Below are 20,432 nucleotides of genomic sequence, written 5' to 3'. Positions count from 1 at the left end.
GGACAATAACTGGTCACAATACCTCACCTTGAGCACTTCGTGCTCAGGTGAGCTAAAAAGGTGGAGGGCTGTCATGAGAAATATTTTGTCATGCAATATCAACTTCCCTTGCTAGATGTTCTGAACCTACACATGTATTCATTATGGGTAAAATTTGTGCTTAAGAAATGTCCAAATGACCAAATAGATGGCTAGAAACAGTGCGACAGAGTAGCCCATTTCTATGTCCCTCTTTTTCAAGACATGTGTTCATAAAGAACAACAAAATATAAAGTTTTCATCATTTTAATTTATCATTAAGCGTACCCCATAAGAGGTTTCTTATATGTGTTATAAATATTTACATGGTAGAAAATGTTTCTATCTATAAATACTACATATGAAATCATTCTTAACATACAACAAAGATAGGGACAACAGGTATAGACATAATATACTTGTAAACAGTAGAGAGATGCAAGAAGCACATACAGAAGAAATACAGACATTTCATATAAAGCTGTTTTACATAAACGAAATGATACATATTTGAATATCAGCTGTTTAAGGTAAATGTAGCACCAAAAAGTACGAGCAGACATTTTTTGCATATACAGGTGCAGCAAAGGAATTTCAAAATCCAGTCTTTTCTCACACTGTACTATTAACTAAATTTTGTGATAACTGTTACAGTTCTTCTGATGTTTTCATTACGAATTTCAACTAACTGTTATATCTTGAAGAAAACACTAACAACTTTGCCATTAAAATTTAGAGAGGATAAAAAATAGTAAAAATATGAGGATACAGCAGAAAAGAAATACAGAGTATTTCATTTTTTTATTAAAAAGGTAAAACTGTTTGTAAAACACAAAGCCGACCTCCTCCCCACCCCAATGATTGCCTGTCCCATTTTCAGTCCCCATTTCAGTATGACCTTGACCTTCTCACCCGGTCATCAACTGACCATAGGCAATCATCCTATAAAGTGTAAGGCAGTAAGCCAAAAGGTTCTTTATTACTGAGTATTTCAAGCTCATTTTGACCTAGACCTTAGCCTAGTGACCTCCAAATCAGTTCAGGGGGATCTTTAAACCACAGCAATTTTCTGGTAAGTTTGACAACTGTAGGTTAAATGTTCCTTAGATATTGAATAGAAACAGTTTGCAGTCTTCGCGTCATTATGACACTGACCTTTAACCTACTGACCCAAAAAATGAAAGGGGTCATCTACTGACCACAAGCAATCATTGTATAAATTTTGGTAACTATAGGCCAAAGCTTTCTTCAGTTATAGTTGAGCATAAACATTTTTCAGTCTAAATATCATTGTGACCTTTACCTTTGGCCCCAAAAACAATAGTGTTCATCTACTGACCACATGCAGTCATCAAACGAAGTTTGACCAATGTTGGACCAAACATTCTCTACTCATTTATCAGAAACTATTTGGTATACCTACCAAACAACCGACCATGAGCAAAACAATATACCCCCTATTCTTTGAAGGGAGTTTGGCGGGGGGGGGGGGGGGGGGGCATTACAAACAAATGAAGGAGATGAACACAGATGGTGGCCTGATTATATATATGCAGTTGTTAACAATTATACATACACTAGTTTTAAAATATGTTGCATCTATCACTCAAAATAAGAAACTACTTCTCAACTGACAAAATTTTTTCATATTCACACCTTATACACGTCTATTTAACAACACTCACACACGATGAAGCAATAATGTTTGAAATTTAATGAAAAGCTAATAGAATGAAGAAAATCAAAACATGAGTAACATAGGATTTGTGAAAAGGATAGCTGCCTGAGATTATGGTTGAATGATCAAATTACAGAAATATATCAGTTGGTGGTAAAAATGAGATACCAACTTTAAAATGCTGTTTGCAAAACTTTTTAAACAGGATAAATGAACAGATTTGAGCCGCGCCATGAGAAAACCAACATAGTGCATTTGCGACCAGTCTGAGCATCTGTGCAGTCTGGTCAGGATCAATGCTGTTCACTAATAGTTTCTCTAATTGCAGTAGGCTTTGAAAGCAAACAGCATGGATCCTGACCAGACTGCGCGGATGCGCAGACTGGTCTGGATCCATGCTGGTCACAAACACACTATTTTGGTTTTCTCATGGTGCGGCTCATTACTATTCAATAAAATGCTTTAAGAAAAAAAATCTTAACAATAACATTCAAAACTTGTTTAAATAGTTCTGTTTCATCTGAACAAACTGATCAAAGTTTTTCTTGTTTGTTTGTTATGGGTTTTACGCCGTTTTTCAACAGTATTTCAGTCATTTAACGGCGGGCAGTTAACCTAACCTGTGTTCCTGGATTCTGTACCAGTACAAACCTGTTCTCCGCAAGTAACTGCCAGCTTCCCCACATGAATCAGAGGTGGAGGACTAATGATTTCAGACACAATGTCGTTTAGCAAATAGTCACGGAGAACATACGCCCCGCCCGAGGATCGAACTCACGACCCCGCGATCCGTAGACCGACACTCTACCTACTGAGCTAAGCAGGCGGGCTGAAAGTGTTTTGTGAATGGAAGGAAATACATATTTATACAGCACTAATAATGTTCAAAGTATGTTTTATTCGCTACTTTAAAACAAAACACTGGTGATAATGTGTCTGAGAAAACCCTTGTAAATTTATAAATTAATTGTACAGTTTATAGCCAATTTGTTTCTTGCTAAGCGCCATAAAACAGATTCAATCAAACATTACTTTTAATTTTCATCACAAAGTAATTTTGAAATATTCAGAAAACAAGGCAATGCTAGTTGAAATGTCAAAAGATGTGTGCTGAAAATGACATTGACAAGTTTCAAGTTAATTTGGGCATTCTACTTCTTTTGTTCAGGGATAAATTTAAAAATTATAAACTCACTCACTGTTATGTTTATTCAACGACTATTCTCTGTTAAAAATATTTACTTAAAAACTTAACAATCGACAAGAGTTAAATACATGGATGGATAGTGCCAGTGATTCAAAGAGAAGTTATTTCACTTGCTAAATATTAGCCACAGTAAAATGGCAGGTAAACAGGGCTGTCGACTCCTTTTGAGGAAATGGGGCCAGGTCCCTAAATGTTGTTATCGCCATGTGTATATGTTGTTTTTGGTGAGGGGAGGAAGTGGGGGAAGCAGACTGGGGAAAGAAGGGCAAAATGTGTCATCTTGTGCTATTTATCTGATTCTAGATTATTGCATGTTCTTTCTACTTTAACACAGACTTTTTCAATGTACCAAACACAAACTAATCTTTATCACACTAAAATATGTAGTATTTTCAGGCTTCATTTCAGAAGCAAACAGTTCAAAAAGCACATTACCTGATTTTTCAAATGTTAATGGATATATATGTAATAAGAATTTTAGTCAGAACACATATCAAAAAACATAGTAAGAAAAAAACATTTTTATATCTGAATTTTTGTCAGCTGGTTGGAAAAACATACTTTTTGCAGAGGGGATTTGCGCCAAAATTTGGCCCCAAGAACAGCCGACTGACTACCCTGTTAAGTATATGCTGCAAGACAGGATTTTCTATTCATATATCGTCGACCTCAGTCGAAAAGGACATACCTGCAAGATACCAACTTTTCGAGACACAAAAAATGAAAATTCAAAAACAGCGTATCTACAAATGAAGTATACAATTTGAAAAAACAAATCAGCCTCAAAAGGACGTATCTGCAAAAACTTATCTTAAAAACCACACCATTCTGCAGCATGAATAGGATTTAAAGGAATTCCAAATTGCTTCATTTACTGCATTTTATTTTAACAAACACACAAAACTATGTACTTTAGTGCAAAATGGGTTTTCATTGCAAATATGTCTTTTTCACCTGTAAATGAAATTTATTTTACGCCTTTCCTCACAGGTCATTTTTTTTACCTTTGCAATTGGCTATTGTATCCAAAGGATGCGGGAACACTTTACCTTCTCGAAAATGACAAATTTTTTGGGGCAAAAGTGCAGAATATGTCCTTTTCGACTGAGGCCGTCGATATACAGATTTAATTTACAAATGCCCGTTACTTCTACCCACACACGTCTAAACTCATTGCAACCTTTTAACAACACAGACAACTCCACAAGTCTATTTGTAACTTATTTCAGAAATCGCAGTCAGATAAAATCAGTTCCTGTATTATAAGTAAGTTTCTACCAGTTCTTTGCAGATAAGTGACATCTCCCGCATATAAATCAGAAGTAGAGTACCAGGGCTCTCTTTTGCTTTTTGGGACTGGGGCCAGGGTCCATGCAAGGGGGGAATTTCTCAAAAAAAATCTTTTGCAGGGGAATTTCAAATGCGAAAAGAAATGCAAACAAATATAAACATTCTTTTCAATTTTGCTGACCCAAACCTGAATTCTGTTAATTATAAACTCTTCTGTATGAATTCTGCCAATTATAAACAACATTATTCAGTCATCACACTTGGTAATTTTTTCTCTGAGCCACTGAATTTTCGGAAACAGTAAAATTTTAAGGCCAACAAGTCAACTGCAAAGCGCTTAGCACTGATGTTATTGGGCTCGAGGGGGGAATTTTTTTGAAAATAGGGGGGAAAAAAAACATACTATTTTGAGGGGGGAATGGGGCCTATATTCGGCCCCAAATTTTGCCAAACGAGAGCCCGGAGTACAAGTGAATTTCAGATGTAATGCTATTTTAAGAATTCTCATGCATATCACATCAGACAAACTAGAGAAAGTCTCACAATTTAGAATTTAATGAACTGGAACTCTCACTTCTGATCTAGATAACTTTGGTTTAAATACGGCACAAAAACTGCATGTATCGAAAAGCAAGGTCGTTATAATCTAATATTGCGATGATATTAAAATGCTTTCAATAATTCAAGTGGACTAGTGCTAAGCTATAAATTAGTAGCTTTATGAATGTAGCATGTTGTATATAAACTACAGTGCAGTGTATGCAAATGGCAGTGCGTAAGAACAAGCCTACATGTATATTATGAAGCTTAAAACCATTTCAAAGTACATGTATTTATATTCAGAGTACTGATTCATAAAATATCAAATTTGTGTGTAAAATCTAAGTATACTATAAGAAATTAAATGCAAGCAATAAAAATAAACACAAAAGAGTCCTGAGAGATCAGATGATAAAATATGGTCATAAATAAAATATGGGCTGAACACAGTCTTCTCTTGGCAAGTCCTTCACGTGTACCCAATTTGATTTTAATACAGACGCTTCAAAATGTAACCTTGAATGTCCAGTTACAAAAAGAACATTTTAGAAAATCTCAAAATTTTGTTCCAAAGTTCATATGAGGTATTCAGAATGAACCTTCTTTCATGCACCTGTCCGTGACTTAATCATCTCTCTATGACTTGTAGCTTGCCTTCTGTTCACTTTTCTTTTCCTCGTTTCCTGATTAGAAATCCACCACTGATAAACGTCTTTTCGTTCTCTGCTCAAGGACAATTTCCATCGTTCCATTCCTTTACCATAGTAGATAAACATCACTCAGTCACTCCCAGAACAAACTAAGACACAACATACTATGAGCAATACTCATCATGCTTCAAGTCTAGTTTTTAGAGGTCTATTTCACACCCTTAAAGAGCAAAGTTTTTATCACGCTCTTACACCACACAAGATTTCATGTCTTCTCTCCTCGTAAATGCGAGTCATTTGGGAATATTCGTTGTTTGCATCTAATACCTGTAAAATAGAACAAGAGCACCGCCTTGCGGGTGCTGACGCTCATCTGATTTTTTTTGTGTAATAGAAATATTGTCCTACCCATGATTTTCTAAGTCTAAAAAGGGCCATCATTCTTGCAAAAAGCAGGATAGAGTTATGTTTCTTGATGTACAGTGTCCACTTATGATGGTGAAAAACTGTTGCAAGTTTTAAAGCAATAGCTTTAATAGTTTATGAGAAAAGTTGACTTAAACATAATACTCAACCAAGAAAATGATTTTCTAAGTCCAAAAGGGGCAATAATTATTGCAAAAAGCAGGATGGAGTTATGTTGCTTGCTGTACAGGGTCAGCTTATGATGGTGAACAAGTGTTGCAAGTTTCAAAGCAATAGCTTTGATAGTTTAAGAGAAAAAGTTGACCTAAACATAAAACTTAACCAAGAAATCTGATTTTTCTAAGTCAAAAAGGGGCCATAAATCTTGCAAAAAGCAGGACGGAGTTATGTTTCTTGCTATACAGGGTCAACTTATGATGGTAAACAAGTGTTGCAAGTTTTAAAGCAATAGCTTTGATAGTTTAGAGATAAAGCTGACCTAAACATAAAACTTAAACCAAGAAAAATATTGGTCTATAAGTCCAAAATGGGCTAATAATCTTTTGCAAAGCCAGATGTACGATTTGATTTTAGTACAGGGTCGCTTCAAATGTAACACTATTCCAGTTTACAAAAGAATTTTGATTCAATTTGTCAAAAGTTGACTAGACATCAAATAACCTTCTTTCATGCATTCCGTGATTATTTCTCTAGTACAATAGGTGCCTTCATCTTCGCCAAAAATCACCAGATAACGTTTTTCTTCCTTACAGGGTCATTTGATGGTACCATTCTATTACCAAGTATAAACATCATAGCTTGATCAACTAAGAAAAACTGACCTAAACATAAACTTATTAGAGGCAACCCCGAGCCGACGCTCGTACACACCGTTTCTATCTCGTAAATGCGATCATTGGATATTGTTTTTTCAATAACCTGTATATAAAAATCACTTAACAAATCTACTTCCTGTTGACGTAAATTTTCAAGAAATTTCAAAATGTACCACATTAATGACCTGATACTGTAACAAGCATCCTAAAATTTATCTTAAGATTGTAACCTTAATGAACTGAAATGTAAAACTACATCCAAATACTTCCTGATTAAACAGTGAAAATCTCCGGTTTTGTAACTTTAGACAGTCACATAGCTTCCATGATTTCTTATCTGTATAAAGTTGATCTTTACTCTTAATTTCTTATTAATAACGGTTCATTCTATATTGCGGCAACAGTATATAGACAAACTCGTGTAGAGTATAGACCACACTTGCACTTTACAGATATGAGCTGCGCTATGAGAAAATCAACATAGTGGCTTTGCGACCAGCATGGATCCAGACCAGCCTGCGCATCCGCGCAGTCTGTTCAGGATCCATGCTGTTCGCTAACAGTTTCTAATTGCAATAGGCTTTGAAAACGAACAGCATGGATCCTGACCAGACTGCGCAGATGCGCAGGCTGGTCTGGATTCATGCTGGTCGCAAAGTCACTATGTTGGTTTTCTCATGGTGCGGCTCATATATCTGACAACTTCCCCACATCTTTTCAAGGACAATCTTCGCCTAGTCCAATAACAAATCTGTTAATAATTTATTTATTTTGTTTGATTTAACGTCACACCGACTCATGATAGGTCATATGGCGACTTTCCAGCTTTAATGGTGGAGGAAGACCCCAGGTGCCCCTCCGTGCATTATTTCATCACGAGCTGGCACCTGGGTAGAACCACCGACCTTCCGTAAGCCAGCTGGTTGGCTTCCTCACTTGAAGAATTCAACGCCCCGAGTGAGGCTTGAACCCACATCGATGAGGGGCAAGTGATTTGAAGTCAGCGACCTTAACCACTCGGCCACGGAGGCCCCTAAATCTCTTAATAAAAAACATAACCTGCTTCCTATGCTAATGAACTGACTTTGAAAATTTAAGCATACATGTTACTTACCAATACATCTGTTAATAAAAAACATAACCTGCTTCCTATGCTAATGAACTGACTTTGAAAATTTAAGCATACATGTTACTTACCAATACAGGGGCAGGGAGTTTACCACAGTTTTGTCTGACTAACCATTCTTCATGAAGGTTGTGTAAATCTTCTATCAGTTTCTAAAAAGTAATGATAACTGGTTATCATGTAACTTCCATATAAAATGTTCATGCTCATTCAAACCTGCAAAGTTAATGAACAAGGTTAAACCAAGTTTTATTTATTTAAAATTACACTGTTACAATTATAGGTCCTATGGCGGTTTTCAAGCTTTTAATGGTGCATGAAGACCCCAGGTGCTCCTCCGAGCCTTATCTCATCACGGATGGGTAGAACCACCGACATTCCTAAAGCCAGCTAGATGGAATAATTCTCTGCATTAAACAAGCTTCTGAACCAACATCAGACAGGGAAAAGTGACTTAACAGCCAGCAACTTTGACCATCCTTATTACTTGTAATTCAACATTTATCTAAATTGAAATTTTGGCAAATCTGACATCCTAGAAATTCTACCTAAAATCATTGTTCCTACAAACTATCAGAAATAAAGTCCCTAACTTTTCCCTGTCAGAGACAGATCAGTTTAAAGTACTTAAGTCTGTGACAGTTTTTTGTGTATTTTACAAAACGATTGCTTACTAGTACTTTTTTCTTGTATAACCATTAACAGGAGACATTTTCTTTAAGTAAATGTTGTTGATAAGTACTGTTACTCAATGTTTAATAAAATTTTAAAGTGTGAACAAATTCATTATCCATAGGTATATATTTTGGAATGTTGACTTCCATGATGGCATCTACCCCTACAGCCAGTGTTTTAGAAAAAGGACTAACAGTTTTACTGCTAAATAAAATTCCCTGACATTATCCATATCTAGAAGTTTCCCTTGTAATCCCCTTATTTTGAATTTTTAATTTCCCTGATGGGTGGCAGCCCAAAAAATGATGTCAAGCAAAATCAGATCCTCCTTTAAAGATACTGGCCTCCAGATTTTACAACTAATTTTGTTTATTAGATATCTGGAAATTAATGCTATATTTCTTAAGAATGCTTTGAAACTCAATTGCTGACAGACTATATGTTACTGAAAGTCAGAAACACGTGAGAGTTAGTTGTTTTTACTAATTTTAACAATGAGATAAATATGAAATATATATAATTAACACAGTTTATCTCGGGTAAAGCATTACAAGTGCTTTTCGATTTTCATTGTTAAAATTAGTAAAAATAACTAATTCTCATGTGTTTCCGACTTTCCGTAACATATAGTCCGTCAGTAATTAAGTTTCTAAGCATTATTAAGAAATATAGCATTAATTTCCATCTATCTAAAAAATATTTTATATTTAACGCATACTGAACACAAAATCCGCAGTAGCGGTATTGGTAACAACAGCGGAAAAAGTTCTTTATTGCAACGGCAGTCTGTGTTGGATTACTGACATGGGCATCTTTTCTTTCTTGATTTGACTTTTTAAAGAGATAGTTTAGAAACAAAAACTCATTCTAATGTTCTTAATTAATATGACCAAACTTCAATTTTAAAGAAAGATTATTTTTAGCCAAAATCTTAAGGTCAGTTTCTTTAACAAGCACATTAGAGCACTTTGTGATGTACAGAGAGTAGTAGTCATATGTACTTACATATGGTACTCCAGCTTCTTCTTTTCGAGATCTCTTCTTTATTCTTTCAAAACATACTTTAGGGTCAGCTCTCAAATAAACTGTAAGGAAATTAGACATGAAAATATCAATTTGTTAACAGTTGCAAACAATCAAGAGTACATTACTCTCGGAATCAAATTTCTAAGATTTTTATATCCACTTTTACCAGTCTTATTACTACTTGAATACTGAAATAAACAAATAGCAAAATAATTTTTATGTAAAGCAGAGACTAGACGACTGTCAATAGGAAATAGGTGTTCCGCTTACTGTCACTCACTGTACAGCTACATATTACTTGTTGACAAAGCAAAACTTTATAAGCTTAAATGTCTGGAAGAAGAAAAGGGACTTTTCTAGAAGCTATACTATCTGTTTATCTATTTTTTATTTTGTTGGGTTTAACGCCGCACCGACACAGTTATTGGTCATATGGCAACTTTCCAGCTTTGATGGTGGAGGAAGACGGTCTGACCCCAGGTGTCCCTCCGTGCATTATTTCATCACAAGCAGGCACTTGGTAGAACCACCAACCTTCCCTAAGCCAGCTGGATGGCTTCCTTACATGAAGAATTCAACGCCCCAAGTGATACTCGAACCCACATCGATGAGGGGCAAGTGATTTGAAGTCAGTGACCTTAACCACTTGGCCATGGAGGCCTCTATACTATCTGTTTAACTTCCATCCAAAATTAAGTTATTTAGTGGACTTTCTTTTTTCGTTTTATATAATAGTGAAAATCTTCAGAAACATAGATGTTAACCTTAAGCATATTACACTTTCTTGGCAGCATGCATGACAACTTTGCAAATATAAATTAGCGGGCCATATTACTTCTGTTATTAGAATTTGGATTAAAGCACAATCAATACCCTCATGTAACGTGTGAGCGTGTTTATTCACTGTTATGATATACCAGGATAAACTTTTGCAATCTTACCGATGAGATCTACTCCAGTGCCTGGCATCTCTGTCAAATACTCAAACCATTCATTCAATATAGCATACTCCAAACCATTGATTGTCTCGCTGAAAAAGAAATCCACATGAAAATATATGCAATGATAAAAGTTTTAATGTTACATAGTAGAACAACTAACTTACAATAAAGTTTGTTTGTTTTAGGTTTAACACCGTTTTACAACAGTATTACAGTAATATAATGGCAGGCAGTGCAACCAGTGTAGCTGGATTCTGTACCAGTACAAACCTGTTCTCCGCAAGTAACTGCCAACTTCCCTACATGAATCAGAGGTGGAGGACGAATGATGTCAGACACAATGTCTTTTATCAAATCATCACAGAGAACATACCCCCACGCTCAGGGATCGAACTCAAACCCTGCTATCAGTAGATCTGCGCTCTAAAAGTTTGGTTTAGATTCTCTTTTTTACATCTTTATACTGAGACTTTTAAAACTGAATGAACTACAGAGGTACAAGCTTACATGCATGAAGTTAAGTTATTGTACTAAGAAAAAGAATAGAAAAATCCTTGTAATTCAGACACTGGAAATGGTATTAAAGTCAGGTAGTAAAGCTATATTGTGGCTAGTATATAAAATTTTATGAAATATCACACAATAAATGCAATTATTATGCACTTACTTTCTGAAATCGTTTTCAACAAAGCAATGTCTTGTGCTGAACAGTGATCTTTCTAACATTTTAACTTGTTTATTCTGCCAAAAAACAAAACAAGAAAATGTTTATATATAATTATATATATATATAAATCCTGAATTTACCAGTCAGGGTCTCCAACCTGACACACAACTATTCTTCATATAACAATATAATAAATGCCCTATTTAAATGTCAGTCTCTGTGACTGGTTATACTCAGGAGTCAGGAACATGCCAAGGTCATGCAATGCTGTAGTGACCTCATTAAAACAAGATGCAACTATCTGACATAAACCTGAACAAGTATACATAATACCAAAGCATCATTTCACCATTTCTTTACGAGCATGAACAAAGAATGTACAGTGTAACTGATGAACAACTTACATGTGGTCTTGTATGCATCTGTACTCTGGTAAGCTGTGCGTATATATTGAAGGAAAAACTCCATCTAGAAGGATCGTTATATAGAAGTTGCTGTAACAGGAAAAGAATAGGATAATCATTTATATCATACCTGACTATAATTTGTAAATACATGTAGTAGATGTTGAAAATTCCAGTAATTCTGAAGCTGCCCTGCAATTCTGAAATTACAAAGGCTCTTACATCTTTCACTTGTCTATCAAAGCAACCCTGAATATGTCACAAATGGCTTCAGTGTTTCCTTCTCCAAGAAGAGAAGAATGAATGTTGCTATGATAATTGTCAGCTAAATTTTACCATCACAAATGAGTATCTTTTTCATCATAAAGAACTGACATTTTTCTTACATGTATGTAACAGATGTGGCTGAAATAGAGAATAACAGGTTACTGTCTTTTGAGAAAGGGTTTCTCAGACGAGGCTTGATATGGTCATGGAAGGAGCGAGGCTTGCCGAGCTCCTTCCGGACCATATCTAGCCGAGTCTGAGAAATCCCTTTCTCAAAAGATAGTAACCTGTTATTCTATTTATCATGCCATAATTTATTAACAACTTTTCCTACCATTATGCGAAATAAAGTGCAAAAATAGGGGTGGACGAAATTTTGCTGTTTTGCCGGACTTCTTTTTTATATATTTTTTTCTTCAAAATGACGCCATCTTGTTTTTTAGAATAACTGCTAAAAGACATTTATGCCAATATTTTCCATCTGGAATGGACTTTCATCATGGAATAAAATAAACTGTAGATGAAATGGTACTGCCTATTTTTTCTGCCAAGCGGCATTATGGCGTATGTATTTAATTCACTTCAAACGTTTGCTTGGTGAGAATGGGTATCTGTCTAGCAACTGAATTTCGGATAAAATTTCACTTGGGAACAAATTGAAATTATTCTTTCGTGTTCAGCAAAACAGAGGTGTGGTTACAAAACACAAGGTTAGCATTTGTTGTTTTTTCCGCTTTTTTATATTTTGGGATTTTAAAGACCTACTTCAGTGTCGTATGAGGGCGTAATAATTTTTAAATGCAAAATGGACACAATCTGATGTCCTTGGATTTAATCATCCTCAAAAATATTTTGCGGCAGAATATATATCATTTGTAAAATATAGTATAACTTTACTGCAATAACTAGGCTTGGCAATGATCACTCTTGTGAAGTTTGGTGTAAATCCGTACAGGAGGAGTTGCGTGGACAACTTTGTGAAAGACAGACAACACTAAATCAACATACATGTATCTCCCGGTTTACATGTGGGAGACACAATAACTTATGCTTAACCTTTAGCCAGCTGACGGCAAGTGATTCTGCCTTTGCGACCAGTGCAGACCAAGATCAGCCTGCACATCTGTGCAGTCTGATCATGGTCTGCACTGTTCGCTATTCAGTCAGTAAATTTTCAGTGAACATCCCTTTGAATAGTAAGTGGTACTGCCCAAATCGAATGATGGATCAGTGCATTTTAGAAATTTAGCAGGATAAAGGTTAAATATTTAGTATCTGTACTTACCAAAGCATTATGTCCTTGAACATTGGTCCACTGACTCACCGGTTCTTTGATAGCCTGTATAAAACCATAAATACATAATATCTGGTAAGTTACTGTGTCATTGCACATTATTTTTGTTTTAGTTCTAGTTCTTCTAGCTCAACTTAAATACCAAAACAAATAGATACGAGACATTTAAATCTGCTACAGGTAAAAGATTTATAAATCATCATGTTAGAGTCTTCAGAAGGGCTCCACTTCTTAGGCTTTCGTCCTTTAAAACTATATAGTAAATACAGTCAGCAACCTACAATGCAATACTCTGCAAAACAATCAGGCTAAAATGAGAGGGAGACTTGAAAAACTGTAACTTCACTAAGTTCAGGATCTAAACTTTTCACCAGAATGAAATTTGTAAATCTATAATTTTACAAACAAGATTCACCTAAAAAAGAACTTGCCTAAGTAAACTATTCTATTATACAAGAACATACCTCAACAACTTTTGATGACTTGAAATACTCTAGAAGGGTTGTCTTTCCGCATCCAATATTGCCCTCAATTGATACCTAAATTAAAAAAAAAAAATCTGAAATTTACAAGGAGCTATTCAATATTGCAAGCTAAATAATTCTGAAAACAATAGCCAGCAGATTCAGGGTGAAAGTTTTCAGTTTTTCCTTGGGCCATACATATTTATAATTAATAATAATAATAATTATAATTAATTATTTCAATATCTGGCCTGCAGTTTCTGACAAGATTGTATTCTGAAATTATCTTCAGCATGCCCAGTCACGCAGAATCCTGCGTTTTTCACGCAGAAAACACAATGTGCACGCAAATTTTTCGATGGCCGTGCGTGCAGGAACGCATATTTGTTGTGGCCGGCAAATAAACGAATTCGGCTCAAAAATTGGTGGTCGCTAACCTAAAACCCGGGAAACGCTTGCTTTTGAACAGAAAACCAATAAGCTTCCAGCGGCAAACATCTGCGCGATCTAGATTACTCCAAATACATCACTAACAAAAATGGCAGATGAGCATGAAAAACTTCATTCTGGGTGGAAATATTAAATTGACCTCAGTGCCATATAAAAGGCCGGGTTTTCACTACAAAATAGGCATCATACAGCATTAGTTCCTGCAGGCGTACTGTTAATAATGTGCAGAACAGAATGGTCATCGAGTACAAATGTAAGCAAATGCCTAAGCCAGAGAAAAAGCTGCTGAAGCATTTAGGCCTTAGACATTCGTAATAGTTAAATACTGTTCTTTATGCCTTAGCAGCATATAGTAAACAGGCTAGGCCTATATAAATACAGTAAGACTGAGTTTACTGAATAAATACTGTAAACATTATCTAATATCTGTTGCTTTTAGTTTTCATACCAGTACATATGTTCATGTTTTGGGAAAATTCAGTGTACCCAGATTTTTTAAGCCTGTACCCACTTTTTCCAAAAGTAGTGGGTACAGGTACCCACTTTTTAAAAATCCTGTGGGCATGCTGATCTTAAAATCAGACCAGCAGTTTTGGAGATGTTGTTTGTAGATTCTGATACTTTAAGCTACGACGGCTAAGCCCCTATGGGCAACCAAGTGGAACAATTTTCAAAACCTTGAAAGAGGATCACTGAAGGAATGCCTAGACAAAGTTTCAGCAACTTCCAACTAATGGTTATAGAGGAGGTATTGCTTGAAGAAAGTGTTAATAGATGCTGAATATAATTTATTCACATTAGCTCACCTTGAGCATGTTTTGCTCTGGCGAGCCAAAAAGCATAAAAGATCATAATATATGATATAACCAATTTCCAACTTAGGTAAAGATTCTTTCTGCTCCAAGGACAAACAAAAGACTGTCACTTATTAAGTTATTATAAATTCTATATTTACTGTTAACAAACCTGTGACAAGATCACAAGTGCTGGCCGCTTTTAGCAACATAGATCAGTTTGTCATTGTATGGATTTCACATATTGTGTATAAAAACTGTACTGCTAAATATGTTTTATAATTTCAATTAATGTCAGCATGTTGACAGTATTACAGCACATATGATATCTTATAAATGCACTAATTACTGGTAATTTACTTACTGTGTATTTCCTCCCAGGCTTCAATGGAATCTGTATATTTTCTTCATTGAGCACTGAAATATACATAATGTCATACACGTATAAACCTAGTCAAAATGTATGGCATCTGTACCAGTGACCATACCATAATATATCCAGTATACATTGTTAATTGAGATGTTTTGTGAAATGTACACAGCTGTGAATATGGATATATACAGTATGACTGTATCATAAATGCCTATATAAACCAATTACATTTTACTTCTGAACTATTGTTCACAAACATGACTAAGACTGAGAAGTGCTTAGTTAGATTTTAGTAGGAGCTACCAGATGCAGACAAGGAATTCGGGTGTGTTAATCTACCAACAGTAGAGTAAAACAAGAGGGCCAAGATGGCCCTAGGTCGCTCACCTAAGAAACACACCATAACACAACATATTAAACAGAGTAAACATGTTTGACCTAGTGATTTCATGGAAAAAAATATTCTGACCAATTATCATTACAATTGGAGCAAAAATCTTGAGTATAAGTAAGTATTTTCTTTGATTTGACCTAGTGACCTAGTTTTTGACCCCAGATGACCCATATTTGAATTTTACCTAGATTTCATCAAGGCTATCATTCTGACTAAATTTCATGAAGATCAATTGAAAAATACAGCCTCTATCGCATACACAAGGTTTTTCTTTGATTTGACCTAGTGACCTACTTTTTGACCCAGATTTCATTAAGGTTATCATTTTGACTTAATTTCAGGAAGATCAATTGAAAAATACAGCCTCTATCGCATATACAAGCTTTTCCTTTGATTTCACCTAGTGACCTAGTTTTTGATCCCAGATGACCCATTTTCGAGCTTGACCTAGATTTCATCAAGGCTATCATTCTGACCAAAATTCATGAAGATTAATTGAAAAATACAGCCTCTATCGCATACACAAGGTTTTTCTTTGATTTCACCTAGTGACCTAGTTTTTGATCCTAGATGACCCATTTTCGAACTTGACCTAGATTTCATCAAGGTAATCATTCTGACCAAAATTCATGAAGTTTAACTGAAAAATACAGTCTCTATCGCATACACAAGGTTTTTCTTTTATTTGACCTAGTGACCTAGTTTTTGACCCCAAATGACCCATATTTGAACTTGGCCTAGATTTCATCAAGGTAATCATTCTGACCAAAATTCATGAAGATTAATTGAACAAGAGCTGTCCGTAAGACAGCCAAGCTCGACTATTCGAAATATTGTCACAGAAGCAGGGAATTATTACCCAAAATGTTAAATATCAAAAGAGTTTAAGTTCGAAACAGGACATAATTTGACCAAAATGCATATCAGAGTTATGGGACTTTCAAGTTGATGCTATCAACTAGTTTAATAACCCCGAAGAAACATGTTAAGTTTCAATTCCATATCTGCATTAGTTTTGGAGATAGTAACTTGAATGTAAAACTTTAACCAGAATTTTCTAAGTCCAAAAGGGGGCATAATTTGCTCAAAATACATGTTAAGAGTTATGGAACTTGACCCAGTGAGGTTGGTAACTGACCTAGAAAAAGAATAAATAAGTTTCAAAGCTATATGCCTTTTGGTAATAGCTGTATGTACTTGCACGCAAAACTTTAACCAGGATTTTTAAGTCCAAAAGGGGGCATAATTTGCCCAAAATACATGTCAGAGTTATGGGACTTGATTCTATCAACTAGTTTTATAACCCCAAAGACACATGTGAAGTTTCAATTTAATATCTGCATTAGTTTTGGAGATAGTAACTTGCATGTAAAACTTTAACCAGGATTTTCTAAGTCCAAAAGGGGGCATAATTTGCTCAAAATACATGTCAGAGTTATGGCACTTGGCCCAGTGAGGTAGGTAATTGATCTAGAAAAAGAAAAAATAAGTTTCAAATCAATATGCCTTTTAGTTATAGCTGTATGTACTTGCACGCAAAACTTTAACCAGAATTTTCTAAGTCCAAAAGGGGGCATAATTTGGCCAAAATACATGTCAAGAGTTATGGGACTTGACCCAGTGAGGTACGTTATTGATCTAGAAAAAGAAAAAATAAGTTTCAAATCTATATGCCTTTTAGTAATAGCTGTATGTACTTGCACGCAAAACTTTAACCAAAATTTTCTAAGTACAAAAGGGGGCATAATTTGGCCAAAATGAAGGTCAGAGTTATGGGACTTGGTGCTATCAACTAGTTTTATAACCCCGAAGACACATGTGAAGTTTCAATTCAATATCTGCATTAGTTTTGGAGATAGTAACTTGCATGTAAAACTTTAACCAGAATTTTCTAAGTCCAAAAGGGGGCATAATTTGCTCAAAATACATGTTAGAGTTATGGAACTTGACCCAGTGAGGTTGGTAATTGACCTAGAAAAAGAATAAATAAGTTTCAAAGCTATATGCCTTTAAAGGATAGCTGTATGTACTTGCATGCAAAAACTTAACCAAGGTGTGACGCCGACGCCAACGCCAGGGTGAGTAGAATAGCTAGACTATTCTTTGAATAGTCGAGCTAAAAATACAGCCTCTATCGCATACACAAGGTTTTTCTTTGATTTGACCTAATGACCTAGTTTTTGACCCCAGATGACCCATTTTCGAACTTGGCCTAGATTTCATCAAGGTAATCATTCTGACCAAATTTCATGAAGATCAGTTGAAAAATACAGCCTCTATCGCATACACAAACTAAATGTTGACAGACGACAGTCAGACGCCGGACATCGAGCGATCACAAAAACTCACCTGAGCATTGCTCAGGTGAGCTAAAAACACAAAAAGCCCCCTTCTAGGAAGAAGCATTAGGTAAACTAGCTTAAAAGTTTAGAGTAGTCCTGAGACACTCGAGATCATCTCAGAAATCTTGTGACTGGACTGTCAAATATTGGGCTATTCCAGAAAATATCCATCCCCACCCCCATGTAGAAGCAGTTTAAAAACAAGAGTTGTACGTAAGACAGCCAGTGCTCGACTATTCCGATCATTGTCCCAGAACCAGAAATATTATCCTAAATGTTAAAATATCTATTGAGTTTCAATCCAGTATCTGCAATAGTTTTGGAGATAGTTACTTGCATGCAAAACTTTAACCAGAAGTTTTAAGTTCAAAAGGGGACACAATTTGGCCAAAATGCATTGACAGAGTTATGGGACTTGATGCAATCAGCTAGTTTTATAACCTGAAGGCACATGTGAAGTTTCAATTTAATATCTGCATTTGTTTTGCAGATACTAACTTGCACGTAAAACTTTAACCAGAATTTTCCAAGTCCAAAAGGGGGCCGCATAATTTTCCGAAAATACATGTCAGAGTTATAGGACTTGACCCAGAGAGGTTGGTAATTGACCTAGAAAAAGAAAAAATAAGTTTCAAAGCTATATGCCTTTAAACGATAGCTATATGTACTTGCACGCAAAACTTTAACCAGGATTTTCTAAGTCCAAAGGGGGCATAATTTGGCAAAATGCATGTCAGAGTTATGAGACTTGATGCTATCATTTAGTTAAGACTAGTTTCATAACCCCGAAGACACTTGTGAAGTTTCAATTCAACATCTGCATTAGTTTTGGAGATAGTAACTTGCATGCAAAACTTTTACCAGGATTTAAGTCCAAAAGGGGGCATAATTTGGCCAAAATACATGTCACAGTTATGGGACTTGACCATGTGAGGTTGGTAATTGACCTAGAAAAAGAAAAAATAAGTTTCAAAGCTAAATACCTTTAAATGATAGCTATATGTACTTGCGTGCAAAACTTAACCAAAGTGTGCCGCCGACGCCAGGGTAAGTAGAATAGCTACTGGTTGGCGACGCAGAATTTTGGACGACCCAGAAACCTGTATGGTCGCGTAAACACTTATTTCGGCGTAAATTTTGATCATTTTTGAAAAGTACACACACCTTAGCTTTTATGTGCAACATCTAGATGGCAACATCCACTGAAACAATTGCAAATCGGTTAGTAAAACTTATAAAATTGGAATATTTACATTTGTTCACAAAATGTTGTGACAGCGCTCGCTGGGGAAGTTGCATGTGCTTTCAGTTGGCATACTTGTTTTGAGGCCCCAACATTATTCAAGGAGCACTCATCTACAATCTACTAAATGCAAACGAGAAAATTGTGTGTTTTAAAATGATCAAAATGGGTAGATAGCCCTGGCTTTAATAAAATTTTCCAGAAGATAATGGCCATTATTTATTTCTTAAGTTATTTAAAAAAAAATGGAAAAGATGGATTTAATAAGCAGGGTCAGGTCAAAAAAATCAATCAAAGGGAGAAAACTCACACAGTTTTAAGCTTTTTATCATTAACTGACCTAAAAGTGATTCTGCGAGACAGAAATGACGATAATTAGCTTTTTTCCTACTGTCCGATTTATGGGTCCTGCAACACGCTAAAATCGTTTAATTCACAGACTTCACGCTTACGGTAACTTACCTCAAAAATGCCCCCCACCTGGTCCCTCCAAATAACCACCTCCCCTCCAATTTAGAGCTCTGTAAAATATACCCTCTAGTGACTTAGAAAACTGTTCAACACTGGGTAGACCCTTGCTTTACTACACAAACAAGCAATATAATAACCTAATAAATAGCCACTGTTCCTTTAACTGTTAAATTTATAAGAATCCACCACTGTTATCAAAAACTAAATAAAAAAACTAGATTTCTACTTCCATTTGTGGGGAATATTTTCTGGAATAGCCCAATATTACTTTTATCTTGATCTACATGAAAACATATCAATGAATTATTTAAACTGCTGAAAACTGCTGTAAAAAAAAAACAACTGAACATTGGAATCCATCATCCATGCTAATAAACTGGTGTTTCCTGGCCTTAATGCTTTTATCTTTTCATTGTGACAGCAAATTAAGCTTGAAGTATAGATTGTCTGATTCTTCATTTTGAGAGTATTCAATCATATAAACACATTGACGTTGGTGTAAGCTCTTTTTCCCCCAGATTGCCTTGGTCGTCCCAGACACAGGTCTTCCATAATTCTGTCACTTGCTAGATTTTTTTCTGATTTTGCATTAAAAACAAAAAATAATCAGTATTTTTCATGACAAACCTTTAGATGCAAGTTTCTTAAGTTGATTTGACCCCAACATGTCTTCTGATCTTGCGTGGAAAGACCTCGTCCAGAAAATTTTTCTGCTCGTCTTTGTGGCTGTAATCCTGGCGCGTTGTGTATTCCCACCAAATCTTGTAAATACCGCCAATGCGTTTGACCCTAAAGTTCGCGTAAATTGATTGGATAAGCAATACACACAGAGCGCCATCTGTAGTTGTCTATTATAATATGGCACCGACGTAAGGGG

General features: G+C 35.6%; 1 protein-coding gene across 1 annotated transcript; it reads right to left on the bottom strand.

The window, feature by feature from the left end:
* Nucleotides 1-269: 269 nt before the first annotated feature.
* LOC123564764 (thymidine kinase 2, mitochondrial-like) lies at nt 270-20,421 on the bottom strand. Its single transcript, XM_045358567.2, has 10 exons — nt 20,183-20,421; nt 15,097-15,149; nt 13,489-13,563; nt 13,016-13,069; nt 11,464-11,553; nt 11,060-11,133; nt 10,393-10,481; nt 9,431-9,510; nt 7,822-7,902; nt 270-5,710 (listed from the first exon to the last, which is right to left on the bottom strand). The coding sequence occupies exons 1-10, from the start codon at nt 20,391-20,393 to the stop codon at nt 5,624-5,626; spliced, it is 894 nt and encodes a 297-aa protein (XP_045214502.2). The 5' UTR covers nt 20,394-20,421; the 3' UTR covers nt 270-5,623.
* Between the last annotated feature and the right edge of the window lie 11 nt (nt 20,422-20,432).

The sequence above is a fragment of the Mercenaria mercenaria genome, chromosome 2, assembly GCF_021730395.1.
Source record: "Mercenaria mercenaria strain notata chromosome 2, MADL_Memer_1, whole genome shotgun sequence".
Lineage (NCBI taxonomy): Eukaryota > Metazoa > Mollusca > Bivalvia > Venerida > Veneridae > Mercenaria > Mercenaria mercenaria.
This window is presented reverse-complemented; position numbering and strand designations above follow the sequence as displayed.

Excerpts from the sequence above, each read along its gene's own strand:
- LOC123564764 (XM_045358567.2), bottom strand. The coding sequence starts at position 20,393 with ATGGCGCTCTGTGTGTATTGCTTATCCAATCAATTTACGCGAACTTTA. Across the intron at positions 11,554-13,015 it reads TTCAAGGACATAATGCTTTG|CAACTTCTATATAACGATCC; the intron begins GTAAGTACAGAT and ends TTCCTGTTACAG. Across the intron at positions 5,711-7,821 it reads AACTCCCTGCCCCTGTATTG|GTATTAGATGCAAACAACGA; the intron begins GTAAGTAACATG and ends TCTATTTTACAG.